At 51.6% G+C, this 22,756-nt stretch overlaps 9 protein-coding genes and 1 pseudogene across 10 annotated transcripts; 4 read left to right on the top strand and 6 right to left on the bottom strand.

The window, feature by feature from the left end:
• Window positions 1–53: 53 nt before the first annotated feature.
• Window positions 54–6,023, bottom strand: BD324DRAFT_645427 (P-loop containing nucleoside triphosphate hydrolase protein; the record flags this gene model as incomplete). Its single annotated transcript, XM_022017612.1, has 25 exons — window positions 54–275; window positions 331–511; window positions 579–867; window positions 909–963; window positions 1,003–1,424; window positions 1,463–1,534; window positions 1,576–1,717; window positions 1,772–1,860; window positions 1,907–1,964; window positions 2,018–2,116; window positions 2,160–2,237; window positions 2,281–2,353; window positions 2,409–2,952; window positions 3,003–3,037; window positions 3,085–3,149; window positions 3,204–3,290; window positions 3,329–3,795; window positions 3,853–3,874; window positions 3,919–4,006; window positions 4,059–4,329; window positions 4,382–4,584; window positions 4,647–4,703; window positions 4,754–4,945; window positions 4,986–5,609; window positions 5,974–6,023. 25 exons carry the CDS (start codon window positions 6,021–6,023, stop codon window positions 93–95), a joined length of 4,446 nt encoding a protein of 1,481 aa, XP_021871946.1. The 3' UTR covers window positions 54–92.
• Window positions 6,024–6,712: 689 nt separating this feature from the next.
• On the bottom strand, window positions 6,713–8,322 carry BD324DRAFT_608367 (hypothetical protein; the record flags this gene model as incomplete). Its single annotated transcript, XM_022014110.1, has 3 exons — window positions 6,713–7,219; window positions 7,271–8,262; window positions 8,286–8,322. 3 exons carry the CDS (start codon window positions 8,320–8,322, stop codon window positions 6,713–6,715), a joined length of 1,536 nt encoding a protein of 511 aa, XP_021871945.1.
• Window positions 8,323–8,678: 356 nt separating this feature from the next.
• Window positions 8,679–11,925, top strand: BD324DRAFT_680827 (hypothetical protein). The gene is made up of 2 exons (XM_022019097.1): window positions 8,679–8,772; window positions 8,816–11,925. The coding sequence occupies exon 2, from the start codon at window positions 8,831–8,833 to the stop codon at window positions 11,894–11,896; it is 3,066 nt and encodes a 1,021-aa protein (XP_021871944.1). The 5' UTR covers window positions 8,679–8,772; window positions 8,816–8,830; the 3' UTR covers window positions 11,897–11,925.
• A 43-nt stretch (window positions 11,926–11,968) lies between these two features.
• Window positions 11,969–12,664, bottom strand: BD324DRAFT_563689 (hypothetical protein; the record flags this gene model as incomplete). Its single annotated transcript, XM_022013026.1, has 1 exon — window positions 11,969–12,664. A coding segment is annotated over one exon (696 nt), but the record flags the coding sequence as incomplete, so codon positions are not given.
• A 313-nt stretch (window positions 12,665–12,977) lies between these two features.
• On the top strand, window positions 12,978–15,176 carry BD324DRAFT_410162 (hypothetical protein). The gene is made up of 8 exons (XM_022012709.1): window positions 12,978–13,285; window positions 13,348–13,474; window positions 13,523–13,636; window positions 13,709–14,067; window positions 14,129–14,131; window positions 14,170–14,239; window positions 14,290–14,409; window positions 14,466–15,176. The coding sequence occupies exons 1-8, from the start codon at window positions 13,161–13,163 to the stop codon at window positions 14,775–14,777; spliced, it is 1,230 nt and encodes a 409-aa protein (XP_021871942.1). The 5' UTR covers window positions 12,978–13,160; the 3' UTR covers window positions 14,778–15,176.
• Window positions 15,154–17,898, bottom strand: BD324DRAFT_641976 (nineteen complex-related protein 2-domain-containing protein; the record flags this gene model as incomplete). The annotated part of the gene is made up of 8 exons (XM_022017460.1): window positions 15,154–15,231; window positions 15,282–15,575; window positions 15,630–15,917; window positions 15,960–16,496; window positions 16,549–16,796; window positions 16,864–16,988; window positions 17,035–17,143; window positions 17,199–17,898. 8 exons carry the CDS (start codon window positions 17,896–17,898, stop codon window positions 15,154–15,156), a joined length of 2,379 nt encoding a protein of 792 aa, XP_021871941.1.
• A 96-nt stretch (window positions 17,899–17,994) lies between these two features.
• Window positions 17,995–20,269, top strand: BD324DRAFT_623941 (hypothetical protein). The gene is made up of 11 exons (XM_022015648.1): window positions 17,995–18,384; window positions 18,435–18,605; window positions 18,661–18,695; window positions 18,747–18,813; window positions 18,870–19,010; window positions 19,061–19,150; window positions 19,206–19,366; window positions 19,412–19,576; window positions 19,621–19,747; window positions 19,789–19,896; window positions 19,951–20,269. Exons 1-11 carry the CDS (start codon window positions 18,195–18,197, stop codon window positions 20,148–20,150), a joined length of 1,455 nt encoding a protein of 484 aa, XP_021871940.1. The 5' UTR covers window positions 17,995–18,194; the 3' UTR covers window positions 20,151–20,269.
• BD324DRAFT_623938 (hypothetical protein) lies at window positions 20,270–21,410 on the bottom strand. The gene is made up of 4 exons (XM_022015647.1): window positions 21,137–21,410; window positions 20,915–21,069; window positions 20,756–20,854; window positions 20,270–20,700 (listed from the first exon to the last, which is right to left on the bottom strand). The coding sequence occupies exons 1-4, from the start codon at window positions 21,381–21,383 to the stop codon at window positions 20,281–20,283; spliced, it is 921 nt and encodes a 306-aa protein (XP_021871939.1). The 5' UTR covers window positions 21,384–21,410; the 3' UTR covers window positions 20,270–20,280.
• Window positions 21,411–21,537: 127 nt separating this feature from the next.
• On the top strand, window positions 21,538–22,337 carry BD324DRAFT_623930 (hypothetical protein). The gene is made up of 4 exons (XM_022015646.1): window positions 21,538–21,664; window positions 21,776–21,927; window positions 21,981–22,113; window positions 22,169–22,337. The coding sequence occupies exons 1-4, from the start codon at window positions 21,618–21,620 to the stop codon at window positions 22,287–22,289; spliced, it is 453 nt and encodes a 150-aa protein (XP_021871938.1). The 5' UTR covers window positions 21,538–21,617; the 3' UTR covers window positions 22,290–22,337.
• Window positions 22,338–22,420: 83 nt separating this feature from the next.
• BD324DRAFT_t13 lies at window positions 22,421–22,534 on the bottom strand (annotated as a pseudogene). Its single transcript has one exon. The product of its transcript is annotated as a tRNA-OTHER (tRNA).
• Between the last annotated feature and the right edge of the window lie 222 nt (window positions 22,535–22,756).

Raw genomic sequence — 22,756 nt, 5'->3', positions numbered from 1 at the left:
TGGTTGATTTGTTGTAAATTCTATAGCATTGCATTGCGAACATCAGTGTTAGAATATCCAATCAGCTTAGTTTTCTCTTGTCAGCTTGTCAGCTAGAGGTCCAGCGCAGCAGCTGACTCTTCAGCGAGCGAGGTCAACTGTCGGTATTCCTCTTGACCGGCAGCTTGACAAAGGCTTTGAAACTTGCCAGACTGTTTTATGAGCTCGAAGGGCGAACCTTGTTGGATGAGTCGACCTTGATCCATAACAATGACCTTGGAGCAAGGCATAATAGTCTGAAGCCACCGTCAGCAAAACCATGCGAGGTAAGGAGTTGACTCCAAAGCTCACCCTCAGACGATGCGCGATGATCAGGATCGTCACCCCTTGAAATTCTTCGTGAACGACGCGACTGATCTCACCATCCGTGGCAGAATCAATGCTGGCAGTAGCTTCGTCCAGAATCAAGACTTTGTGTCGCTGAAGCAGGGGCCTAGCAAGTACGACCAGCTGTTTCTGTCCGGCTGAGAGGCTGGATGCCCGTTAGCCCGGTACAGTGATCAGACCCGGTCCAGAAAACAAAAGAAAACACAACCTACTTCTCTCCACCTGACTTGATCTCCGTATTGAGGTTGGCAAAAATATTCAGTTGATCTTCTTCACTTTCGACTGCCGTCGCACTGCTGCTGTCAGAGGTCTCGGAGATTTCTGACTGGTCTGGAGAATCTTTGAGAAGCTGGACGTTGTGCAAAGCGCCGTACAGCTCAGCGTCGGTGAATTGGCCATAAACGTCCAGGTTGAGTCTCAGCGTCCCACTGAGCAAGATCGGATCTTGAGAAATGATACCTAATCGTGATCTCACGAGACCGACTGGGAGATCGTAGATGTCTGAGTATAGTCAGCGTATCCCATTCGAACGATATACTTACTCTTCCCGTCGATCTCGATCTTGCCTTTGGGCACATCCACGAATGAGAAAAATGACTAGGCCAGCGTGGACTTGCCGCTTCCCGTGGCACCTACGATACCGATCCGTTCTCCTCCTCGAACTTCGAACGAGACATCGTGCAGAATGTCCGGCATGTCGGCACCATACCGCGCACAGAGGTCCTTTATGTGGATGGCACCGACGTCCGGCCAATATGCTAGCTCCGATCCCCCGGCGTATTGCCCGTCAGGTCGAGAATCCTCAGGTCGAGAATCTCCATCCTGCTCCAGAGAGTCGATGTCTTCGGTGTCCAAATTCTCGTACTCCGCGACTCTTTCCAGACTGACACCATGGAGCTCAAATGACCGAAGATTCATCATGATCCACTGAACGCTGTATGTGATGCCGCTCGCGAAAATGAGAATGAAACCTGCCCTGGAACCAGTCATATCAGACGAAGTGATAATGAGACCGAGGGCAGAGGACATGGTAACAATGTCCATCAAGCGCAAGTTGACTGTTCGAATCAGCATGAAAGTGAAGCAATCAACTTACTCGCGAGCCATCTCCCAATGTACCAACTCCAAGCGTTGACGTTGATCTTCATATTTAGCATTTGCAGCAGCTCTGAGGGTTTGTCAGTCGATCTCAAAAACAGCAAAACTCGCCATTGACGAAAATGGACTGAACGCCGAAGGCGCGGATGACTGCTGCCCCGGCAACGGATTCACCATAGTGCGCGTTGATAGGTCCTGGTATGACTGATTGAAGTCGTCGGATCTGTCGGGAAGAGGATCGATACCATGTGCTCTATGGCAGATATACGTCAGTCGAAGTTCTCCACAGCCAGTGGCTCCAACTTACCGGTTTCCAAACAATCATAAAGAGCAGGAGGATAGACACGGCGAATGACCATCCGGCAGCAAGTGTAATTGAGGCAGTACTGATAATGACTAGTAGACGTTTGTGAGACCGTGGTTTCTAGACGACATTGCTCACTCCCGAGGATGATCTCAGCGGTCTCTCCCATTAATTCAGAACACGATGTGATGTCAAACTGAGGGCAGAACTTCAGCAACGAATGAAGAACAGATGTGGCGCTCTACTCACTAAATCGGTCCCGAATCGCTGAATGATAGATCCTGCTCTGGTCTTAGAGAAGAACGTCATTTTCGCTCGAAGCATCTTGTCGAGCATCGTTGAGTGGATCTGCAAGGGTGAATATCAGGTGACGTCCGGTATCAACACTCACCTTCCTCAGGGCATGCATTCCGCCATAGAAGCGGAATAGCCCGAATAGAGTCTCCAGGAGGACTTTCGACAAAGAGAGCTGAATCGATGAGACAATGTATGGAGCGATCCTCAAGACTTACAGCGGTATAAAGGGAGACCCAGAACACGAGCGTGTGCGTCTCGTTTAGATTTTTCGCCCCATTCGTCCACCGTCTGAGATTCACGTCTTTCAGCTCATTTTCACGTACGTGCGCAAAATTATCCTCACTCCAGGACACCTCGTTCCGCCACGGGGGCGAGACCACTGACAAGCAATAAAACCGTCATCATGGTCCAGAAAACATTGCCTCCATTTGCCCGCTTGAGTTTCCACCAATGTTCCACGCCGACATTTCCTTTCGATCGCTGCTCTTCGATGACTAGTTCTTTTGGAGTCTTTGCATTACGCGGCTTGACAACGTACTCGGTACATGTCCCGAAAAGGGTCGAGGTGGTTTCATCGATGATTGTCTCTTCAGGAGTGGCTTCAGCGGCTCCCGAGGTCTTGAGATGGAGCATGTGCTCTGATTTGAGCAGCTCTGGACCGGTACCTTGCCAGCTGGCCTTGCCTTCGTGCAAGAAGATCGCATTCTCAGCCAGTGGCGCAATCGACTCGACTGCATGGGATGCCAAGATGATAGTACGACCTGCTGTCAAATCAGACTGGAAGCATTCCTGAATGATATGTTTCGAGGTTTGGGCGTCCACAGCTGATATGATATCGTCAAGGACCAGGATCGAAGCTCTGGAGTAGATCGCTCGAGCGAGGGATACTGAGAAGATCGGTAAGCCCATCAGTCAAGGCCGAGAGCGATACACCTACCTCTAGCTTTCTGACCGCCGGAAAGGATTTTGCCCCTGTCTGAGCTTTATGACAGTGGCTAACTAGCGGTCAATAGACGCACCGTTCACCAATCTCGGTCAGATCTCCATCATCAAGCAGAGCGAGGTCCGGCAAGAGACCTACAGCCTTTTGGAAGAAATCAGGGTGAACGCTTTGAAGAGAGCGACGCGAGTGACTTACGAACACAACTGCTTTGTATCTTTCTTCCTTCATGGGCAAACCGAAGAGAATATTGTCTCTGATACTCTGACTCTGCAGCCATGCAGTCTCCCCGGGTCAACTCCAGCCAGATGACAGCGACTCACCCGAGGGACATAGGCGACTCCTCCAAGCACAAGTGACCAATCTTGCTCCCCATCATTGAGAGGATCCATCAAGGGAGAGACAGCATAGGAGATCTCGCCGTTCAGAAGTCTGACTTCACCCAGAAGCGAGAGCAAGAGCAGAGTCTTTCCTGAGCCAAACTTGCCAGCTATCAATGTCATTTCACCTCGAGGAAACTTCACGTCGAGGTCGCGTAGCTGAAAGGGTGGCGTAGGAGCTAACGAATCCGCATCCGGTTGAAGTGCTGTCGATGCGGGGACATCCCAAGTGATGGTGCCTCTAACGAACAGAGACTTTGCTTGAGGTACTGGCTGACCATCTGCTGGCGAATCAAGCATGTACTCTATATCCTGCGTGCCTAGAAAGGTTGCGATTCGCTTCGCCGAGAGAATCTCCTGTAGCAGAACGGCAATATTTGTAGGGAGTTGAACCAAAGCGGGGCGGAGCTCTGAGGGCAAGTGAGCTTGAATGTTCCTGCAGCGCATTCATCGGAAGGCCGACTCACCGTCGAAGACACCAATGGAGGTCTATGCGGTTCAAGCATACATCTTTAAGTAGATGGATCACTCACGAAAGCAATGGAAGCCGTGAGAGTCTTCTTAGCGACTAGAGTGTAATGAGCGAATGCCACCAAGACAACCAATGTCGGCGAGATATCACTTCGCATATCAGTGAGACCGCACCGGTCACCAAGACTTATGCGAAACTCACTAAAGTATTCCCGAGAGATAGCCAACCAATCGGGCTTGAGTGATCTTTGCAATTTCTCTCTCACGAACAGACATGATGCGGCGGTACCAGACGATTTCGGTCGCTGTCATCTTGATCATGGAGATGGCTTGTATAGCTTCTTGCATTAGTGACACCTTCTCATCCTTGATCTCCAACTGTGTTTCGTAGATTCGATATTGGAGCTTGGTCAGAAAGTAAGCCGGAGGATAGGTCAATAAGAGTGTCAGAAGACCCCAAAGTCCGGACGGTCCTAGATTCATATGTTAGACAAAATGCTTTCATACGGGATGATTAAAACTCACCAAGGAGGTACCACACAAACAGACAGCCGATCACCATCTCCACTTGAAACTTTATCATTCGTGCAACTGTCCAGCCTAGCCTGGCCAGTGCCGAACTGTCAGAGGAGATGAGATTGAGGATGTCCGCCTTTTTGTGTACAGATTTGATCTTGCTGTCCAAGGTAGGCGAGGGCGAGGCATATGTATTGCGTGTGAGCAGTTTCCTTGAGCAAACGAGCCCTCAGTGCCAATTCCCGAGAGAGAAATTTGAAGGAATAGGACCCACTGGTATAGCAGAAAAGCCGAATGACAATTGATCCTCGGACTCGCATAGAGTGTGGAGCTGGAGTTGCTCAGCGGACATGCACAGTGACTGACTCTTCGTGTGCTCACTAGTTGTACGCTTTGTACTGGAGAATGGACAATAACAGTCTTGAGGCAGTGAACAGTCCGGCGTAAGCGTAGAGATTAGACCGTATGGAGCCGTTATCGATGAGCCACAAAATTTGCTGCGTACAAAGGTGAGGAAGGTAATAGATCGGTCCAAGGATGACTTCGATGAGGAGTACTGTTGGGACGTGTGAGCTTTATGGTCAATCATCCAAAAGAAAACGTGCCTCCAAACATTCTTGCCCTCTCAGGACGCCACACTGTCCAGAGGAGTCCGAGAGTCGGGTACTTGCTCAGCCTCACTCCACTCTGGTCATTGACGACGACCGATTCATGCAGAACATTCTGGGTCCTGAAGTAAGCATGAGCAGCTGGTAAATCTTGTAAATCCGCTTGATCCATCTTCGAAGTCTTGGCTATGGTTGGGTAGACGAAATGGAAAATGGCTTTGCTCAAAATCGAAGCATTTGCCTCTGCATTGACGTTGGGGATTTTGGGATCGTTAATTCCAGTCTCGTGGATCTTTTCGGTGACTGCTTTGGTGTATAGTTTCGACAGGTCCTGGTAGAGAGGCGGGCCGGTGGGGACTATGATTATACTGACAGCAATCGCGATCCCGAACGCCAGTGAGGTATATTGATGCCAGGTGATGTCGCGCTCGTGACCAACAGCGAGATCTTGTCCTAGGGAAGCAAAGTACCAATAGACAGAATAGACACCGCTCAGATTGGCAATGTGATAGGTAAGTGACTTGTGATTTGCGATCGATCTCGTGAAGGCATAAGCAAGGCAAAGAGCGAGGATAAATATTGCGGCCATCAGCTCGGTGATGATGAAGAGGTCGAATTGCTTTGGCTGCCTGACGAACAGGACAAGACGGTACGTTTGGAAAGCAGCGTTTGCAGTCGCCAGGAAAAGAACCAGACAACGATGCAGCCTGATCTGATTCATTTCATTGGTCAGCCGTGATCAATCTTCTTTATGCGCCACTCACAGAACCCCAAAAACGCATCGTGTCCACGGGCTGGCCATCACCCTTCAAATCTGACTCCACATTGGCCAATAGCCAACCATGAAAAGCGCCCTTTCTGGTCGTCAATCGAGATGTAGGCTCATCGGAGAGCCTGATTCGGGTATTGAGGAAGCGATCGCATAGTAGTCGATATACAATGAGAACGAGGGAAACGATCAAGGAGCCTAAAAGAGCGACGGCGCAGGCCCACTCGATGGCAGCAAGCCAGAAGGGCTTCTGGTGGCGTAGCTTGATTGGCATCGCGAGTGGATTGCAGCTTAATACGGGCAGGATGAGTAACAACACTGATAAGAGGGGCTCTAAGAGCAGCCTTATACAGTAGGTTAGCTTAAGGCTGCGAACATCGCACCTAAGCAAGCAGCGGTGAAAGGATGTCCCGTCGGAGGGTGAAAGGTAGCGCCTTGATCGTCGAGGAGACTCTTCCCTTCACCACCAGTTGTTGTACTGGATCAGCACCGGTGGCGGACTCGACCACAAGCTATCCGGGTGTATAGTCAGTTCGTTTGTGAGTGTAGTGTCAGCTGTACCGACGAAGAGCGAATGGTTATGCATCACTCAACATCCCACTCCGACGCGCCGGTTGAGCGACACGACGGCCATTCTGCCTGCCACTCCTCACCTTCCTCCCCGTCGATCTCTCCCGCCGAATAGCTTTATTCCCCCCCCCCCCCCCCCCCCCCTCGGGCCATTGGGCTCGTACTCTCGATTTGAGTCATGGATGGCGGCATGACCCGGGATGATAGGATTCCAGTGATCCAACGGATAGAAGATGATCATCCGAAAGCACGGACGCCTGATGTTATTGAATCGAGTTGAAAGAGAGTTGTTGTCGAATTGGCTCCTACAGGTCATTTACAAGATACTTATACAACGGCAAGCTCAGGCGTATACAGCGAATGTTGATATACATCGCGCGTCTCCGCTGGATGTCAAAAATCTTCCAGATCGGGTTTCGGCAGGCTGGCCGCGTGAGGAGAGTTGTGGAATGTCGGACCTGCATATTTGATGCCCTGTACTGGCCCTCCTGCGGGATTGCTTTTGGGGACGAGACCGCCAAGAGGTCCCTTTGAGCCATGTTTGAGGCGTGGAAAGTCGCCCTGGAGAATAGGTAGATCTGATGCGGCGCTCTGAGACGTGGGGAGTCTGATGGGTGTCTGTGGTGCGCGATTTACATTGAAGCCAGTGTGATATGGAATAGTGTGATCAAATGCTGACAACGGTACTGAGCCGTCTAGGGAGCGTCTTCTGGTTTGAGTCGGCTTGTTGACCAAAGGATACGATATTGGAGGGTTTGGTATGTTAGCGGGATGCGAGCTCTTGGGTCGAGCGCGAGGCTTTGGGTCAGAGGCATGATTGAGAGATTTAGTCGAAGTGTGAAGGGATTTGTCGCGCCTCGGCGTGCTTGACAACTCGGTGGCCTGCAGTTGCTGCTGCCACTAGTTGCCCACGTCAGTGCCAGATTGTCACGCGCAGCAAGTCAGACTCACCGTAAGTGTCTGAGCTCCCCCTGGGCCAGACATGTCAGGCATGTCCCATACGGAAGATTCGTCGTTACCAGAAGCGGCCACCTTGCGACTCTTCTTCTCCTTCTTTTTCTTCGCAGATGTGGGTGGCGGCATCTCCAGGCCAGATACTGACGGGAGACTCTGGCTCAGCGAGTGAAGATCAAACGACTGTGACGATTCCATAGCGGTCTGGTCAACTTTTTGTGAAGCTGGCCGGCCTTTGCCTTTCCGTATAATGGCAGATGACGAGGTGTCAGCGGGAGGCAGGGTGAAAGCGTCCTCAGATTGAATATCACTGTCAGGTTGGAACAGCTTGCCTTTGCGAGCAGAGACCGGGCGAGTGAAAGCCTCGCTGTCGGACATGCTGCCACGAGGTTTCCTTCGACCTTTGCCTCTCGGTGGTACGGCCTCACCGTCTCTCCCACTCGGTGTCCGTCCGGAATCATGAGCATTCTCCTGACGCTTCGTGGATCTGGTGTTCGAAGACTTCATCTGATCCTTGGTAATGGGAAGGAGACCTGGGACAGCAGTATTGGCTTTTGCCGGTGTCGGAACACCCAGAAGGTCAAACAGCAACTCGTCGTCCTCGGATGAACGCTCATTGTCGGGCCCGACATCGTCACCGGACGCATTGAAGTTATTCTGAGATTTTCGTTGAACAGATTGCTTTCCATTTGCTCTCCTACGCCTCGCCCCTTTGTGTGGTGTTGGAGTAGTCGGCTGGACAGCATCCAGCTGAGGTGACCTTGATTGGGACATATCGATAACAGGAGAAGAAACCGGGGATCTTCTAGGAGATAAGGCTATATCGCCTCTGATAGAGGTCCTGGAAGGAGACTGGGGAGGTCTGTTAATCGGCTTGGACGACTTGTGATTCTGTGATGTCGGTAAGGAAGTCGATGGTGGCGTGTTTCTTGATGGATGAGACCAGCGGATCGGGGCATGCTGCAAGGGTAAGCAACACTGAACAAAATCTTTTAGACATCGTATCACTCACACAATGAGAGAAGGGTGTATGAACGTATAGATTGCATGAAGCAGACCTCGTCAATAAGTAAATTCCTAGTCGATGATCCACTGAGAAGCAAGGGACGTGTGTGGCCTCTACGGTGTCGTCCACCCGCGGCGAATAATAGAGCACAGTCCTGGGTCTCGTCAGAGCAGATCTCCAGAGTAGGAATACACTGAACGCGAGATGTTCAAATCGATACAGTCACCGTCAAGGAACACAGTGCGATGAATGAGACTTTGGATGTTGATAGATTCATGTACAATGGGTGGGGCCCTGAATACCGAGAGTCTGTCGATCGATGAATTGCTGTTGACACATCACGTGACCATATTTGGGGGAACGAACCGCCATGCTTTTCTCCTCGTTGAACATCATGACATTGTTATTAGCATCTGTTCTTGATCATCAGCACTCACTCGGGAGAAGATTCACAGTCTGGGGCAGTCTTTGGATGTATGTATGAGGCTCATCGGTGAGTGTCTGATCCTCAACATGCTCTGAACATGTAATTCTAGCCTTGGGCTCTCATCATGTACCCAGCAAGGGCACGATTAAAAGTTTCCGGCCAAATGTCGGGGTGCCGAAGATGCTGCCCATCTCGAGTGCAGGCGAGGCAAGCATCCTCTGCAACTCAGGAGGCACTGCAGGAGCAAGAGGATCCTTTGGTCGAGCCTGTCTGGGTACAAGCAGGTCCTTCCCGGCGTGGACGTTACCCAAGATTCAGCCGATCGAATAATTACTCTGACGACGCTTCAAACACTCGAGGTCAAGCAAGCTCGTTTGCTGAATACCCTACGGTCAGACGTCCCCAGCTTCACTCGAGGGGAGCCATTTCACGAGCTAGGAATCGGTCACTCCGAGATTACCTGGATCGATTGGCCTGGGAGGAGATGGGGCGAACCAAAGATTTCCTAAAACGACATCCTACTGTCGCTGGACCATCATTCGACTCTCTTTCTCGACTAGACACCCATACAATCGTCCATCACTGCATCAGGACTGGGAGACCATGGATGGCAGTTGAGCTCATGATAGCAGCTATTGATTTTGGTCTGGCCCAAGAACCTAAACGGAAAGGGCGATTCTCATCGAGAACACTATCTCTCTTATTTTCGGAATGTGCAGCACGATTGCAAGCCGGGATTCCACCGGTTTTACCACGTCCAGACGATGTTCCAGACTCTCAGGCAGACGTAGATCCAACTCCTGTCGATTTCATCTCTCACTACAGCCGCATCATTGGTTCGATAAAACGTGCTCGATCGATCCAGAAGCTGCAAAACCTATTGGCCCTGCTTGGTCGACTCCAGGACTTGCGACATCATAGACCCATCGAAGTTTACGAAGCGCTCATATCTTCCTGCGTGGAGCTTGCGAGACCAGACTTGGCAGCTGGAGTCTACGTCGGCATGGTGGAGGAGTGGATTATGGAAGGGCGTATAGCGATCGGCGCTCAAATCGAACATTTCTACGACGGGGGCGGCCCACCGGAACAGGGTCGTCACGAGCTGGAGCTCGCCTCCGACTTGCTCAAGACATGGTGGCAAGGTATACGATCTTGGTCTCTACCTGGAGAGGTCTTGTCTCCCCATGGCCGCATCGACCTCTGGCATCCCCGCAAATTGGCACTGAGCGAGAAGATGCGAAATTTTCCACTGCCGAACCCTACTTCCCCGCCAACGCTCGTGCCTGCACCAGCTGAGAATCTACTTGAAATGATCGTTTCTAACCTCCATCTGGATCCAGATATCGTGTCTTACGAGGAGTTTGCGATCTCTATGCGGGCCTGCGCAACCCTAGCCAACACTATCCATTCTCGTACATTACCGTTGCTATCGAAAGGCACGCTCATGCGAGCTCTGGGTCGTACACCATTCATGCCCAAAGTATATCCGGAAGGAATCGATCCGAGAAGTCTTTCGGCGCGAGACGAATGGGCCTATACGGCGTATACGCATATCCACTTGGCCCTTCAATCTCTCTGCTGGCGACCTCCGATATCTTCAGTCTCTTTGGAAAGAACTCGACAGATCCAACAGGCCGCAACGCAGGAAGGAGGTGTGACACCTACGAAGCCTTCTGTCATTGCGTTGTATGGGATGGCTCCTCTCAGTATTCCGGCTTGTCGAGCTCTGCTCAAGTATGGCTTCAGAAGGCTTAAAGATCTATCTGCTGCAAAGCCTTTGTTGAGATATGTCTCTTCTCGATTTGCTCGTCCTCGTCTATCGGGCATCATCACGGATCTTTTCTATCATGCAGTAGGCACCTCGGATGAGAAATTGATGCACGAGACCAAGGAGTTGGTATTCTCAACGCCAGAATCGCACAGACTCACAGGAGGACAACAACCCGCGCAAGGCACAAACCCCGATTCAGTCACCGCCAAGGAGGATGTCTTTGTGGATACCATCAAGAGGTCTACTGCAGCTGATGTCGCCAAGATTGGTTCAACCATGTCTCTCGATGAGCCTCAAGAACGATTTATTATCTTATTCGTGTACTACGTCCGGACCCATCAACCTGAACGGATCAGGCAGCTCGTTCATGAGCTGATCCCGAGTCTCGGTAAAGAGGAGGCAGATATCGTCAGGCGGCGAAGAGAGCGAGGGCAGAAAGATCCTTATCTTCGTCCTCGACTATACAAGAAGATGTTGTGGGCTCTCCGGATGGTGCGTGAAACGCGACTCGCACAGCAAGTCTTTCACGAGGCATTGCAAGCGGATCGATTTTGGAAGCAGCGTCACGGACTCTGGGGCGAAGATCGGGATGATCATCGGATCCTCATCCACACCTACACTGCCATGTTAGACGTTTGGAGAGACGTCGCCCTGTTCTCAAAGCGGGAGCGTCATGTCAGACGGAGGCCTGACATCTCCGGTCTCGAGCGATTCTCCGGACCATATGGCTACGACTATCTTCCTGTTCCGAGGCAACCGACTCGAATGATCTTGCACATATACGGCCTCGCTAGGTCATCATGGCTCGAAGCTGCTTGGGATCCGGAGACTGGTGTAATTCATCGGGATCGGGCGCGGGGGATCGCCCCGGATGCCTTGTTACTCTCGACTATGGTGGATGCTTGTGGCGCACGATGGGGTTTGGACCTCCGGTCGAACAAGTTCATCAGCCCTCGTGGGCGACAGGCTTTCGATGTATCGCCCCGTGTCCGACAGGAGATTCGCAACTTCATCATTGACATGGAACAATTTGGTCTGGAGATTCCCCGAATCTTGCGATTGCGCGCTATGGACCCTGCGGAAGCCGCTCGTCAGAGAGACATGCTTAACAAGATCCCGGGACGGCGTGATTTCAAGAATATGAAGCGTCGTATGAAGCATCGCGAGACGCAAGATGTGAAAGGCCGGATTATTCAAACTACTACCAGAGAGGAAAAATCTTTGCGGGACAAGGACATGGCGGCGGAATTGTGGTCATGGCAAACAAGAGGTGGTGGACGCATGTCGAGTCAAGCAGCACAACGATCTCAGAGTAAATGGGAGAAAGATCAGTCCAGACGACAATCGCTTGAGGATTCAGGCCCCATCGAGTTGAGTCAGGAGGATTACTCTAGGTGGAGTCTAGGTTCATCAGATTAAAGCAATTGCACATTGTTTGTATTCAGCATTCGTTCATTGCATCAATATTGTGTCTTAGGCCCCTGTGGGCGAGTAAAGCCTTTGGTCCTTGATGTAAGCCGCTATTTCTGGCGTCACTAGCCGGTCCACTCCGTCCCAGTCACCTCTCTGAACCGCTTTCCGTACATCAGTACTGCTCACTCCTGCCCAGTCTTCACTGCCGTCCGCGAAGAATCGCACTTGACCGTTGTCTACCCTCTGACGGATCTCCTCTCGCTTCAGTAATGCAGCTTCCACTTCTTCCTCGCCTTTCCGTCGGCCACACACTAGACTCGAGCCTTCCTCTACGAAGAATCTGTCCAAAGCTTGATTCATACCACCGGGTACTGCGCCATAATATCGGGGATCGAAGAAACGAGTGAGCGTGTCGGTGCCGACTATGAATGTCAGATGAGGTCTCTCTTTGAATCCTCTTGTCAGGAGGTAGGAATGGATGATCCGACTTTTGCCAACGAAAGTAGGCTCGTTGATCAATCCCACTGCTGCTGGAGATTTCGATTCCGGGCCGCCCACATTCGACGCGAGCATTTTGATCATCTCCACACGCTGCTCCAACGTCGGATCACCTGATGCTGGCTTTTTGTCGACATTCGTGGTCGAGAACACGAGCAGGCGATGGGTATAGGCTGAAGGCAAATCTTCGGACACGGATCTTGGCGGGAAAGGTTCAGACGCCAAAGCTAGATGGGCATTGTGTGGTGGATTGAAGGACGAGTCTAAGATGGAGATGTGGATGAAGCTGGATCCAGAGAGACGTTCTGAGCTCTGGAGCCATGTCTGATGGTCAGACCCCACAAGGCGGAACTCCCCAGGTCTCAATGGAGTGATATCGTCGCTTTCCGCAGATTTGTCTATCATGGCATATCGCTTGTGTGACGGCGCTTCGCCTCTATTCACAACAACAGAATAGCCACGAGCAGACCCGCTGCACCTCAGACTGCGGGAGACTCGTAGGAAGCGGACCAGTCTGAAATTCACTTCTTCGACCGAATGGAAGCTGCTCTGCAACCTCCTCCTGCTGCTGCTGCTGCTGATGCTCGCCCAGCTCTCGAAGAAGGGATATTCGCTGGAACCAATTCGGACATTTTGGGTTCTTTACGTCATTCATCAGCGATCGAGAGATTCAGCGGCGAGCTGAGGCATTCGAGTAGCAGCGAGCATCTTGTTAGCAACAAATCATATACATACAAGGAAGGAAGGAAGCTGCAGAGAGCCTGTTCACAGCATGTCCAGCAGCTCGGGAGAAGTATCAGTATCGCCTACGGCAAAATTACCCCTGCAAGAATGGCTCAAGTTGTTATCCTCTCGAGGTGTTGACATGAGAGTCGCCATGGCCCTCGCTGCAAAGATGTAAGCTAGACCTGGCAGAGGGGTCGGGTGTCGACATGTCTCGAGATTGATGATTTCACCAGATATAACAGTCATAATACGAGGGAACGACTGAGCCAGCTGACCGCTCAGAAGCTCGCTAATTTGCTGCCCGACAAAGAAGGGCGGAAGTCGGTTCTCAACGCCGTCAAGGGGATTGCAGATAATCAGGTTTGTGAAGCGAAAGAGCGTCTAAGATCTGAGCTGAATGATGTCTAGCCGATGAAAAAGAAGCGCGGACGAGATTCAGACCTGCTTGAGCCACTGCAGTCCGAAGAAGACAGGGCAAAGCTGCCAAAGACTTTGGAATTCCATGAGATTATCGATCCAGAGGTGAGGACCCCCTCAGACCATCCGAGTGTTCGCCATGCCTTGCGTTGATGGAATCAACCATTTTTCTCATAGAAACTCATTCCAGTCTCTATAACTGTCAACCGAGCCCCTCTAAAAACAGCTTGGGCCTATACCGTGGCTCTCCGACTAGGCTTCGATATAGAAGAGGCTTTATCAATAGCCCACGTCTACGTTCACCTTTCCTCTTTGAGGCATGCGTTGATGTTAGGAAACATTCTGAACAAGCAAGAAACAAAGGAGGCCGAAGAGGAGCTTGCTGAGTTGCCGGGCGGAGATGATCAGAAGTGGAGTCTGAAGCGGAAAAAGGTCCATGACACCAATAGTCGTGATTGGAGAAACAAGGGCAAGGAGAAAAGCGTCAGCGAGATCGTCGGCAGCTCTCAGCCTTGGGTTCAGATCTTGCGAGCGAAGTGAGTCGGACCTGAGGCCCATCTATCTGGCTGCCACCTTCGAGCTGACGCATGGCTGCAGAATGTAAGCTCACCAGATTCTTTTCGATCTAACGATCGCAGACCAGTCATCGAGCGTCCGGACGGTACCTGGCGGGCGATACAGAAAGGGGTTCCTGTCCCGCCGTCAACAGTGAGTCACGCACTCAGATGCTGGCGAGAAGACTCATCCGTCTCCTTCAGGCTTATCTATATATCACTCGAGCGTTCAAAGACTACTGCCCTCATATCATGGGCTCACTCAAGCTGCTCGCAGACAGTTGGACACCAGACGAGCTGAATCGTCTTGGAATGCACATGTATGTGAGTATGATCGCAATATTGGATACCATCGGTCTTGTCTGACGGTCCGTTTCAAGAATCAGTTCAAACCCGATACTGTGGAATGGGGTCAACGTGCTATACTGGAATGCGCCAAGATTCTAGATCAGATGAAAGGTCCTGTGACGGCTGACGACGAGGATGGTCCAGAAGTGCCTGAAGATTTGGCCGCAGCTGAGCAATTGTCGCCTGCAAGTGGTGCAGCCGAAGAAGTTGATCCGGAGTTCCCAGTCGCCAAACGACCACGAATGACCGTGGAGGAATACGAGGCTATGTTGGACGCTGAAAATCTCGGCGGTGGATTTGTCGAAGGTGGCGACATCGCCGGGGCAGAGCGCCAAGATGCATGACGGCATTACAAGATGTTGACGCTACATCGACAATATGCTGCTTTAGAAACCCCTAACGGAATGTAAGGGGCGGAACGAGCCTCGATACGTCATGAGGCCTCGACGATCCGACTCAGTAGAGCCAGGCGTACGACAAAGAGGCAGACGAGCGGGTCAGAATGCCCATTCGATTAATCTTCCGCAGATCATGAGGTGACCGTATCGTGGAGATGCCAGGAAGGCGCGATGACGGTACCACTTCGGAGCGGATGATGGCGGACGGTTCTCACTGTCAGAATCCGTACGAGAGAGTCGGGCCGAACATCAGTAGCGTCTCAACATACCTCAATCGCGTCTAGGTCGACAGGCAGCATCATGCATGGCGCGTGAGTACTGTTTACCTGCTATATCCGGGTCCGTCCCGGAGGAAAGTGGCGAGATCCGGGCGCAAATCGATTCTGGCCAAGCCAGCTATCTGCTCGAAAGGTGTCAGCTGCTAGCACCAGTAACGAGCGATCTACGCACCTTCTCGGCCATCTCCTTCCCGCCTCCTTCCCAGGTCTTGGTCAGGACTGGTCGAAGCACTTCGCCGACTAAAAGATTGACCAAATCTTGGACTTCGCGAGTGGAACAACGGCGCCAGAAGACGATATTGCGAAGGAGTTTGATACATTTCCGAGCGAATCGTTGGGTGGCAAATCGGGATGCCGGGTCGAAAGCGGGAGGAGGGATGGCATCCGGTCTGGAACAAGCTGTTATCAGATCCGAAAGGTTGGTGATGCTTTGTGTGAATACGCCAAAGACAGCGCTCAGCAGGGACTATCGATCGTTGTCAGCCTCTTGATTCACCATCCATCCCAGAGTAAGGCTTACCAGGTATTTCTTGTTCTCCGGCCCTACGAGATCTCGGACGACTTCGACGAGGTCCAGGGCTTTTCGTGTCTGCATCGATGAATATGCGTCGTATCCTCCACTTTGTATGATCTTGTTTAACAAGGGTACCACAGCTTTTGCAACCATATCCACAACGAGATCGCCTTCTGGGCTTAGGGGAGGGTCGCCTTCCATGTCAATATCGCCATTCATCCCGTTCGTCTCTCGCGGATGGCAGTACTCATGCAAAGCGGTGAACCAAGTGAATGACTCGAGGGACGTAGAGTCCTGCCATTTTTCAGCAACGCTCTCCGGCGATTTACGACTCACCCTGAATGGCTCCCATCCGATCAATTCGCCTCTGACCCAAAACTCCCAAGCTTGGACCAAAGCCAGACCACCGAAAGCCTGTAGATACTCTTCCTCGTACCGCTTCCTCCAATCTCCAAACCGCTTGGCTAACCCCAGTGTCGGATCACGGAAATCTTCTGCTTTGACATCCTCAAGTAGACCCTGTACACTCCTTGATAGATTTCTCTGGGCTACTCGATAATCCTCGGCATCGCCTTGAGCCAGGCTGGAATCGGTAGAATATCCTTCGTCTTCCTGAGCCGGCCGAGTTGTGCGACGCCGTGATCTTCTCGCTTCCCTGTCTGACCGTCTGGACCGCCTTACGGCACTGCTGGGACCAGCTTCGGATTCTCGAGACCGCCCCATCTCATCCACGTCTTCTGGGTCTGGCATCGGTGACCCGAGGAATAACGAAAGGTCATCCGAGATATCGGCATAACGACGCTTGTTCACCAAATCTTGACGTTCCGTCAAATGATGTAAAGCATCTTTCTCGATCTCTTCCAAGCGCGGGATCTGCTGCAATGTCAGTGTGTATAGAGAAGAACGAGCCAGAGGGTCCACTCGCCTTTTCTTCCAAAAACTTGCCCAAAGTGTCGACCCATATCCGAAACTCCTCAACCCACTCCCTCTTCCCCTCCATCCGTTCAACCTCTAAACGCAGCTGCTTCTCTTGCTCTTCGAGCATTGCAAGCTCTTTGGCGGTGCCCTCTAAATTGTGCGTGGCTTCGGCTTGATTCAGTCGGAGTTCGGTCAAGGATTTGGCCAAACGAGCTTGTGCGGGCCCAAGTGTTGGGACTGGACGTGAAGCTGGGACTGGCGTGATGTCAGTGATGTCGATAGCTCAGCGGGGAGTCTGGCGGCTCCGGGGCCATCCACTCACTCGGTGCGGGAATGTATCCTCGGTTCAGTATCCTCTCAAGTTCCATATCTTCGACTCGTCCAGCTCTTCTGGCCTGGGCCTCTTCCCATTCCTTTGTATCCTCGTCACTCTCCGAGTCGGCCTCACTAAGGAATGGTGAGCCAACAGAATGATGCTTGACGGGAAACGCACCGATCTTCTATCATGTCTCCGATGTCGCCTCGAAGTCTGCGGGCAGCAGCCTTGTTGGCTTTTTTTCCCAGGAAGATTTTGTCGTTGACTTCTGTGTAATCTGCGAGATCTGGGGACAGCGTCAAAGGGCATCCAGCCTTCCACAGGTATCTGTCGAGACCCACCTTCATCGCCCTCCTCCCCCTCATCGTCCTCGCGCATCAACCTGCTCTCGGGGTGGGGTCCCTTCTCGCCATCGTACACCGCCAGCTGACCGCCACCGAGTGCAATATAGTCCTCCCCAAGATCGTGTTTGGCGCTCTCTACCGCGGCTTGACGCTTCATCTTGGCAGCAGCTACAGCCGCAGGGTCCGGGATCCCAGCCGAAACGTCTTCTGAGAATTGTGTGGCGTATTTGTGCTGAGCCAAGGAAGATATCCCACACTCATCCTCTTCACCGTCCTCCATTGCGACTCTCTGAGGCGCTTTCGAAGGTGTAGCAGCCTTTAGCTCTGACAAGTACTCGCTAGAGTACGTTCGACTGCTAGAACTCGCCACAGGTGAATCCGTTGTTGGGAGCTTGAACGATTGCGATAAGAGCGACTTTTTCGCCTTAAAGGGTGTTCCCTCTCGACTGGACACATCTTCGGAGGCATCACCACCAAAGCTCAATCTTGATCCTTTCCCCGAACTCTTCTTCTCCTTTGCTTTTGCTTTTATCCTCTCCATCACACTTCCTCCATCTTCGGGTGCATCTCCTGTCACGCTTCCATCCTCTCGCCCAGTACTCGACTTTGCGAGCGGTGAGCCAGCCGACACATCATCATCATCATCTGTGTCCCTTGCTCTCAGCGATGGCCTCGACTTGTTCCGCTTGACAAACATGGCCCCGAGTTCGAGGTACAGCGAAGCTCTAGAGCAACAACACCCTTTGACCGAGTTTTGGAACGGCGACACATACGATTTTGCTTCCGTTGATTGATCGCGGCGGCGTGCTCCGCCTCCACCCGGATCGGATTTGACCTAATTCGGCCAATGTCCAACCTTCAAAGAGGACAGCCAGCAGCCAAAATCGAGGGCACCTCTCTCACAAGTCACCTCGAAGACGATCTGCTACGTGGGCCAAAAACTCGACGACAGCTATAAAGTGTTCAGCTTCACATCATCATCTATCACCTACGATGCAGAAGATCACATCCGCTCTCGGCTCATTCGAGATTCTCGACAAAGATGAGTCTCTGAAGTCCAGCCACAAAGATTCGCCATATGACTGGGACCCACCTTACTGGTTGCCCAATCCACCACCAAAAGATGTCGACGTTGAAGCGACTCCCTGGATCAGGCCACCTCAAGCTGCTATGAGTATCGTCGGTAGGTCGGGAACAGCTTTCATCCGACCGCTACTTATGTCACTTCGTTAGGTGTCAATGTCATCGACGTCGAGAATAGCAAAGTTCTCGAGAAGATGACAGTCAAAATCAAGGATGGAAATATCATCTCTATTGCAAAGTCTCAAACAAAAGATATGCAGGAAGATGGATACGCCAGCGTGGATGCTTCTGGACTGTACATGTGTCCTGGTCTCATCGATTGTGAGTCAACACAGGAGCATGACTCCCGGATGACAGCTCATTGTAACGGTAACAGGCCACACTCATCTTACGGCGACTCCCGGTGGGACTGTGAGCGATCCACCTGTCAACGCAGGTGTAGTGCTGACCACCTACGTCAAGGCCGCAGGAGGTTTACGACCACACTCCGAAACTCTGACTGCTTTACAGTCCACTTGGGTGCTCAAGGGTAAGTCGAAGCCACCAAAGCCCAGCAAGACTCTTCTGAAGCCATTGAACCTACAGGAATGCTCGCTCGAGGTTTCACGACCATCAGAGATGTTGGGGGAGCCAACAGACATTACAAGGACGCTACTGCTCAGTGGCTAATACCTGGGCCGCGAATCTTGCAAGGAGGGCCAGTAGTCTCGCAGAGCGGTGGTCATGGTCAGTAAAAGGCCCCGTGTCTCTCTCAACTCGACTGACACACTGCTCAGGAGACGAAGGGAATCCAGATGATGACATCCCGTGCTGCCCTATTAATCCTACCCGAGCTTCCAACACTGTCGGTATTGTAGCTGATGGTTGTGAGTTGCTCCACTTGCGCAAGCGTGATCTTGCATCTCATCGTTGTTGCTTCAGACGACGCATGTCTCAAGGTGGCCCGAAAACTCATGATGGCAGGAGCAGACCATATCAAAATTTGCTCGTCTGGTGGGGTGGCATCGCTCACCGACAAGCTCGAATCGAGTCAATTCACTGTTGCTGAGATCAAAGCCATCTGCGACACATGCCGAATGATGGTGCGGCTCTCGTTGGCTTGCGAGTAGTCGCTCACACTCTTACAGGGAGGCACTCTCGTCACAGCTCACTGCTTCACCTCTGAGGGCGCCAGGAACGCCATTGAGGGAGGTATAGGGGGCATCGAGCATGGTAATCTCATCGATGAGGACACCCTTCGACTGATGGCGAAGAAGGGTATCCATTATACCCCAACTCTGATCGTCTGCGACGTGAGGGGCCATTTTATGCTCGTCTCTCGCTAATCCTATGCCAGCTCCTGTCGCGACCTCCCTTTAACAGCATCATTCCTCCAGTGTCGAGGGAGAAATTGACTCACGTTCAGAAAATGGGTTTTGTCACGCTAAAAAAGGCGCACGAAGTCGGCGTCAACATTGCTTATGGTGAGCTGAGCTGAGATTGCAGGCGGTTAACAAGACCCTAGGTACCGACTGCTTCTCCAACATGCAACCGGTGCAGCTGTCCGAGTTCGATCTGAGAGCGTCAGTACTTCCTTCTCCGGTTGTCCTCAAGCACGCCACATGCAATGCTGGTGAGTAATCTTTCTAGACCGAGTCGGGCAGCCACTCATTCACCACTTCCTCAGCCAAGGTGATCAAGATGGAGGGCAAAGTTGGGTGCCTGAAACAAGGATCATTCGCAGACTTCTTGCTCCTCTCGTCGAACCCGCTGGAAGACGTCACTATCCTCAGCAAGCCGAAGGAATACCTTCAGGGCATCGTCAAGGACGGACGATGCGTTCACAGTCGTGTCAAGGGGTTGAGAGTCGAGGTATCGCTCGTGTAATGTTTCGGATTACCATGTTCCGGTTGTCTTGCAATTCAGTTATCAAGTCAGAAAAAGCTTAGCAGTCAGTTTTTCCAGTCAAATCCCTCCATCTCCAGGTATGCATGCTATTGTAACCCAATGCAATCGGTCAAAACCCTGCACCGCCATATCTTCCTGCTCTCTGTTGAATCTTGTTCCAATCTAATGTCTTCCACCAATCACGAGCATAGGCGGCTCTTGACCAAACGCCATACTTATTGCCAAGGTAGGCGTGCTCAAACAAGTTCAGCACGGCCAAAGGTGCAGGGAAGGAAGTATAGTCCACTCCTCCACTCATTAAGCGATTGGTGTTGACAGATCTGTTGGGAGCAGATCCAGCACCCAGACCAGCCTGAGCAGGTCGGTCGTCTCGTCTCGCCGCACCCTCAGTATCCGTGGAGTTGTAAGGTGTTCCGAATACGGGCAAATCTTCTCGACCTCGTTGCGCACGGTTGGAAACCAGGAAGGTGCCGCTGCCGAATGTTGGAACGATATCGACATCGTAGGACTTATCACCGGCTTTGACCAGCTGCATCCACGATCAGTCCTACGCTCCCCAGGCTCTTAGGCCGTTGACAACCCACCCATAACCAGCAACCTCCAACAATGCCATCTGCGTACGCAGAGACTTTATCCAGGAGAGGTTCGTACATGTGCGGCACTTCTTGCGGTTCGTAGGCGTTCTATGTCGGATGCAAGCTCAGCGAGGCAGACGTGCCGTGCCGTCTCAAATCAAAGCTCACAATGTTCTCGAGGAAGAATGAGTTGTTCAATAATAAAGCTGACCAGTTGTATGCCAATGCTGTGGACTGATTCTTCGCAGTCTGAGAGACCATATAAGTCATGTCAAGTCCTGATTTGTCCCATTTCTGCTTTACTTCGAGCAGTTCAGGGTTATCTAGGAGAAGAAGATGAGTGTCTGATGTGTGGCTGATCTCTTCAACGAGCCCGATGGTTTGACTCACTCCGGACCTCCTCCTGCAGTCTAGACCAGAGCCCCCTCTGCCAATCACAAATGACCTCCATGTTCCGCTGCGGTATGAATCCATCGACGCCCTCCAACACTCGTTTGTCAACGGAAGAGACCTGACCAGACATGGGCTTCGCCTGGGAGGCGAACGACCGGCGAGGCAGGCATGTCGGAGCGGCATAGATCCTGGAAGATGAGGAGACAGCCAGACTCCTCAGAGTCGATGATGATGCTCTGGACATGGCGAGAAGCAGGGAGTTCAAGTCTATGGACCGGATGCTTCATCACAATTCTATTGATCGATGAAATTTCAGCCGTAGGTCATTGATCAACCGTGGGAAAATGCTCGGATGAAGATACGGAGCGATTCCGCGCAACGATCACTGGTTGAAATAGGTCATGTCGTGCCCTGCCATACAGTAGCTGAGAGCCAGCAGCGCTGTTCGCACTGGCAGGTGGCATCTTCTTGATCTAAGATGCAGCAATCTTTGAGAAACGTCTTACCGCCAAGGACGAAAGTCTCGTGAGTACATTGCAACAGCATACAATAAATTGAGCTAACGAGCAGTTTGCGTTTCATTCGTGCGACTTGATCATGTCGATTGCCTATTGAACACTGACTTGCTGTATCAAGACTTTCCGGAGCATCGTCATCATCACTACGGAAATCCCTCATCGACTCACAGAATGAGACCCCTTGGACGGCCCCATCTCTACCTGCATCGATACATCTCAGGTTCAGTGAACCCACAGATTCCGCAACCCATATAGCATTGACATTCCAGGGTAGCTTTGAGACCATGCGCATTCTGACGTGTGCTGAGCTATCTTTCTGACAGGTGGTTTTGTCGGAACCAAAGCTTCATTATATCTCGCGAGCAGAGGGCAGGACGGACGACAGGCAGACCAGCCAGGTCTAGAGTTGGGCGGAAAGATATACCCAGAAGACAAGAACAAGCGGCAGATCTTCCAGTGGGGTTGCAGCCTGATAGTCTCTCAAAAGAATAAGGCTGATAGGTTCATTCAGGATCCCTTACCTATCAACGACAAACAATACAACCTCGTTGACAGAGCTAAAAATCGAATTCGAGACGTCGAGCGATCAATATGGGAGAATAACACTGTACTCGGTAGAGCTATTGGGGTGAATACGTAGAGCATCAGCAACATCAAGTATAATGTATCGGTGTGCCCCTGCAGCGACTAGCAGAGGAAGTAATGAACAACGCTGGACTGGCCGTACACGATGCCTGCGCCCTCCAAAAAGCAAAAAGAAACGCGAGGAGAACCCGATTTGAACGGATGACTTTTTGATATCGAAATCAACTTGTATCAGAGGATATAAGCGTCCAGATTTGGAATCAAACTATCTAACCAACTGATATACCCCCCCTGCGCTACAGTGAAGCTGTGCCAACACGTGCGAGGAGCTGGCTGGAAATGACAGTATATAAAGTCACAAAAAATGTTGATGGGTGATCATGAGCCCTATCGCTGCTTCTGTGGGCTAGTCAAACTATCCACATGCGACCTCAGTCACCCCATGTCAATGGTCTGTCATTTCTAGTATCGCTCTCATCCTAGTCGGCCCGACCACTATGCTGAAGGACAGATA

The sequence above is a fragment of the Kockovaella imperatae genome, assembly GCF_002102565.1.
Source record: "Kockovaella imperatae strain NRRL Y-17943 chromosome Unknown BD324scaffold_5, whole genome shotgun sequence".
In the NCBI taxonomy this organism is placed as follows: domain Eukaryota; kingdom Fungi; phylum Basidiomycota; class Tremellomycetes; order Tremellales; family Cuniculitremaceae; genus Kockovaella; species Kockovaella imperatae.
This window is presented reverse-complemented; position numbering and strand designations above follow the sequence as displayed.

What these genes read in the sequence shown, in the direction of transcription:
- BD324DRAFT_680827 (XM_022019097.1), top strand. Translation starts at nt 8,831, where the DNA reads ATGTACCCAGCAAGGGCACGATTAAAAGTTTCCGGCCAAATGTCGGGG.
- BD324DRAFT_410162 (XM_022012709.1), top strand. Translation starts at nt 13,161, where the DNA reads ATGTCCAGCAGCTCGGGAGAAGTATCAGTATCGCCTACGGCAAAATTA. An exon ending in ATGGCCCTCGCTGCAAAGAT is followed by an intron (nt 13,286 to 13,347) that starts GTAAGCTAGACC and finishes TGATTTCACCAG; the next exon opens with ATATAACAGTCATAATACGA. An exon ending in TTCCTGTCCCGCCGTCAACA is followed by an intron (nt 14,240 to 14,289) that starts GTGAGTCACGCA and finishes CGTCTCCTTCAG; the next exon opens with GCTTATCTATATATCACTCG.
- BD324DRAFT_623941 (XM_022015648.1), top strand. Translation starts at nt 18,195, where the DNA reads ATGCAGAAGATCACATCCGCTCTCGGCTCATTCGAGATTCTCGACAAA. An exon ending in GTCCACTTGGGTGCTCAAGG is followed by an intron (nt 18,814 to 18,869) that starts GTAAGTCGAAGC and finishes TTGAACCTACAG; the next exon opens with GAATGCTCGCTCGAGGTTTC. An exon ending in GCGACACATGCCGAATGATG is followed by an intron (nt 19,367 to 19,411) that starts GTGCGGCTCTCG and finishes ACACTCTTACAG; the next exon opens with GGAGGCACTCTCGTCACAGC.
- BD324DRAFT_623938 (XM_022015647.1), bottom strand. Translation starts at nt 21,383, where the DNA reads ATGTCCAGAGCATCATCATCGACTCTGAGGAGTCTGGCTGTCTCCTCA. An exon ending in ACTGCAGGAGGAGGTCCGGA is followed by an intron (nt 21,070 to 21,136) that starts GTGAGTCAAACC and finishes TTCTTCTCCTAG; the next exon opens with ATAACCCTGAACTGCTCGAA. An exon ending in TTGGAGGTTGCTGGTTATGG is followed by an intron (nt 20,701 to 20,755) that starts GTGGGTTGTCAA and finishes TCGTGGATGCAG; the next exon opens with CTGGTCAAAGCCGGTGATAA.
- BD324DRAFT_623930 (XM_022015646.1), top strand. Translation starts at nt 21,618, where the DNA reads ATGCAGCAATCTTTGAGAAACGTCTTACCGCCAAGGACGAAAGTCTC. An exon ending in CCGCCAAGGACGAAAGTCTC is followed by an intron (nt 21,665 to 21,775) that starts GTGAGTACATTG and finishes TGCTGTATCAAG; the next exon opens with ACTTTCCGGAGCATCGTCAT. An exon ending in AACAAGCGGCAGATCTTCCA is followed by an intron (nt 22,114 to 22,168) that starts GTGGGGTTGCAG and finishes AGGTTCATTCAG; the next exon opens with GATCCCTTACCTATCAACGA.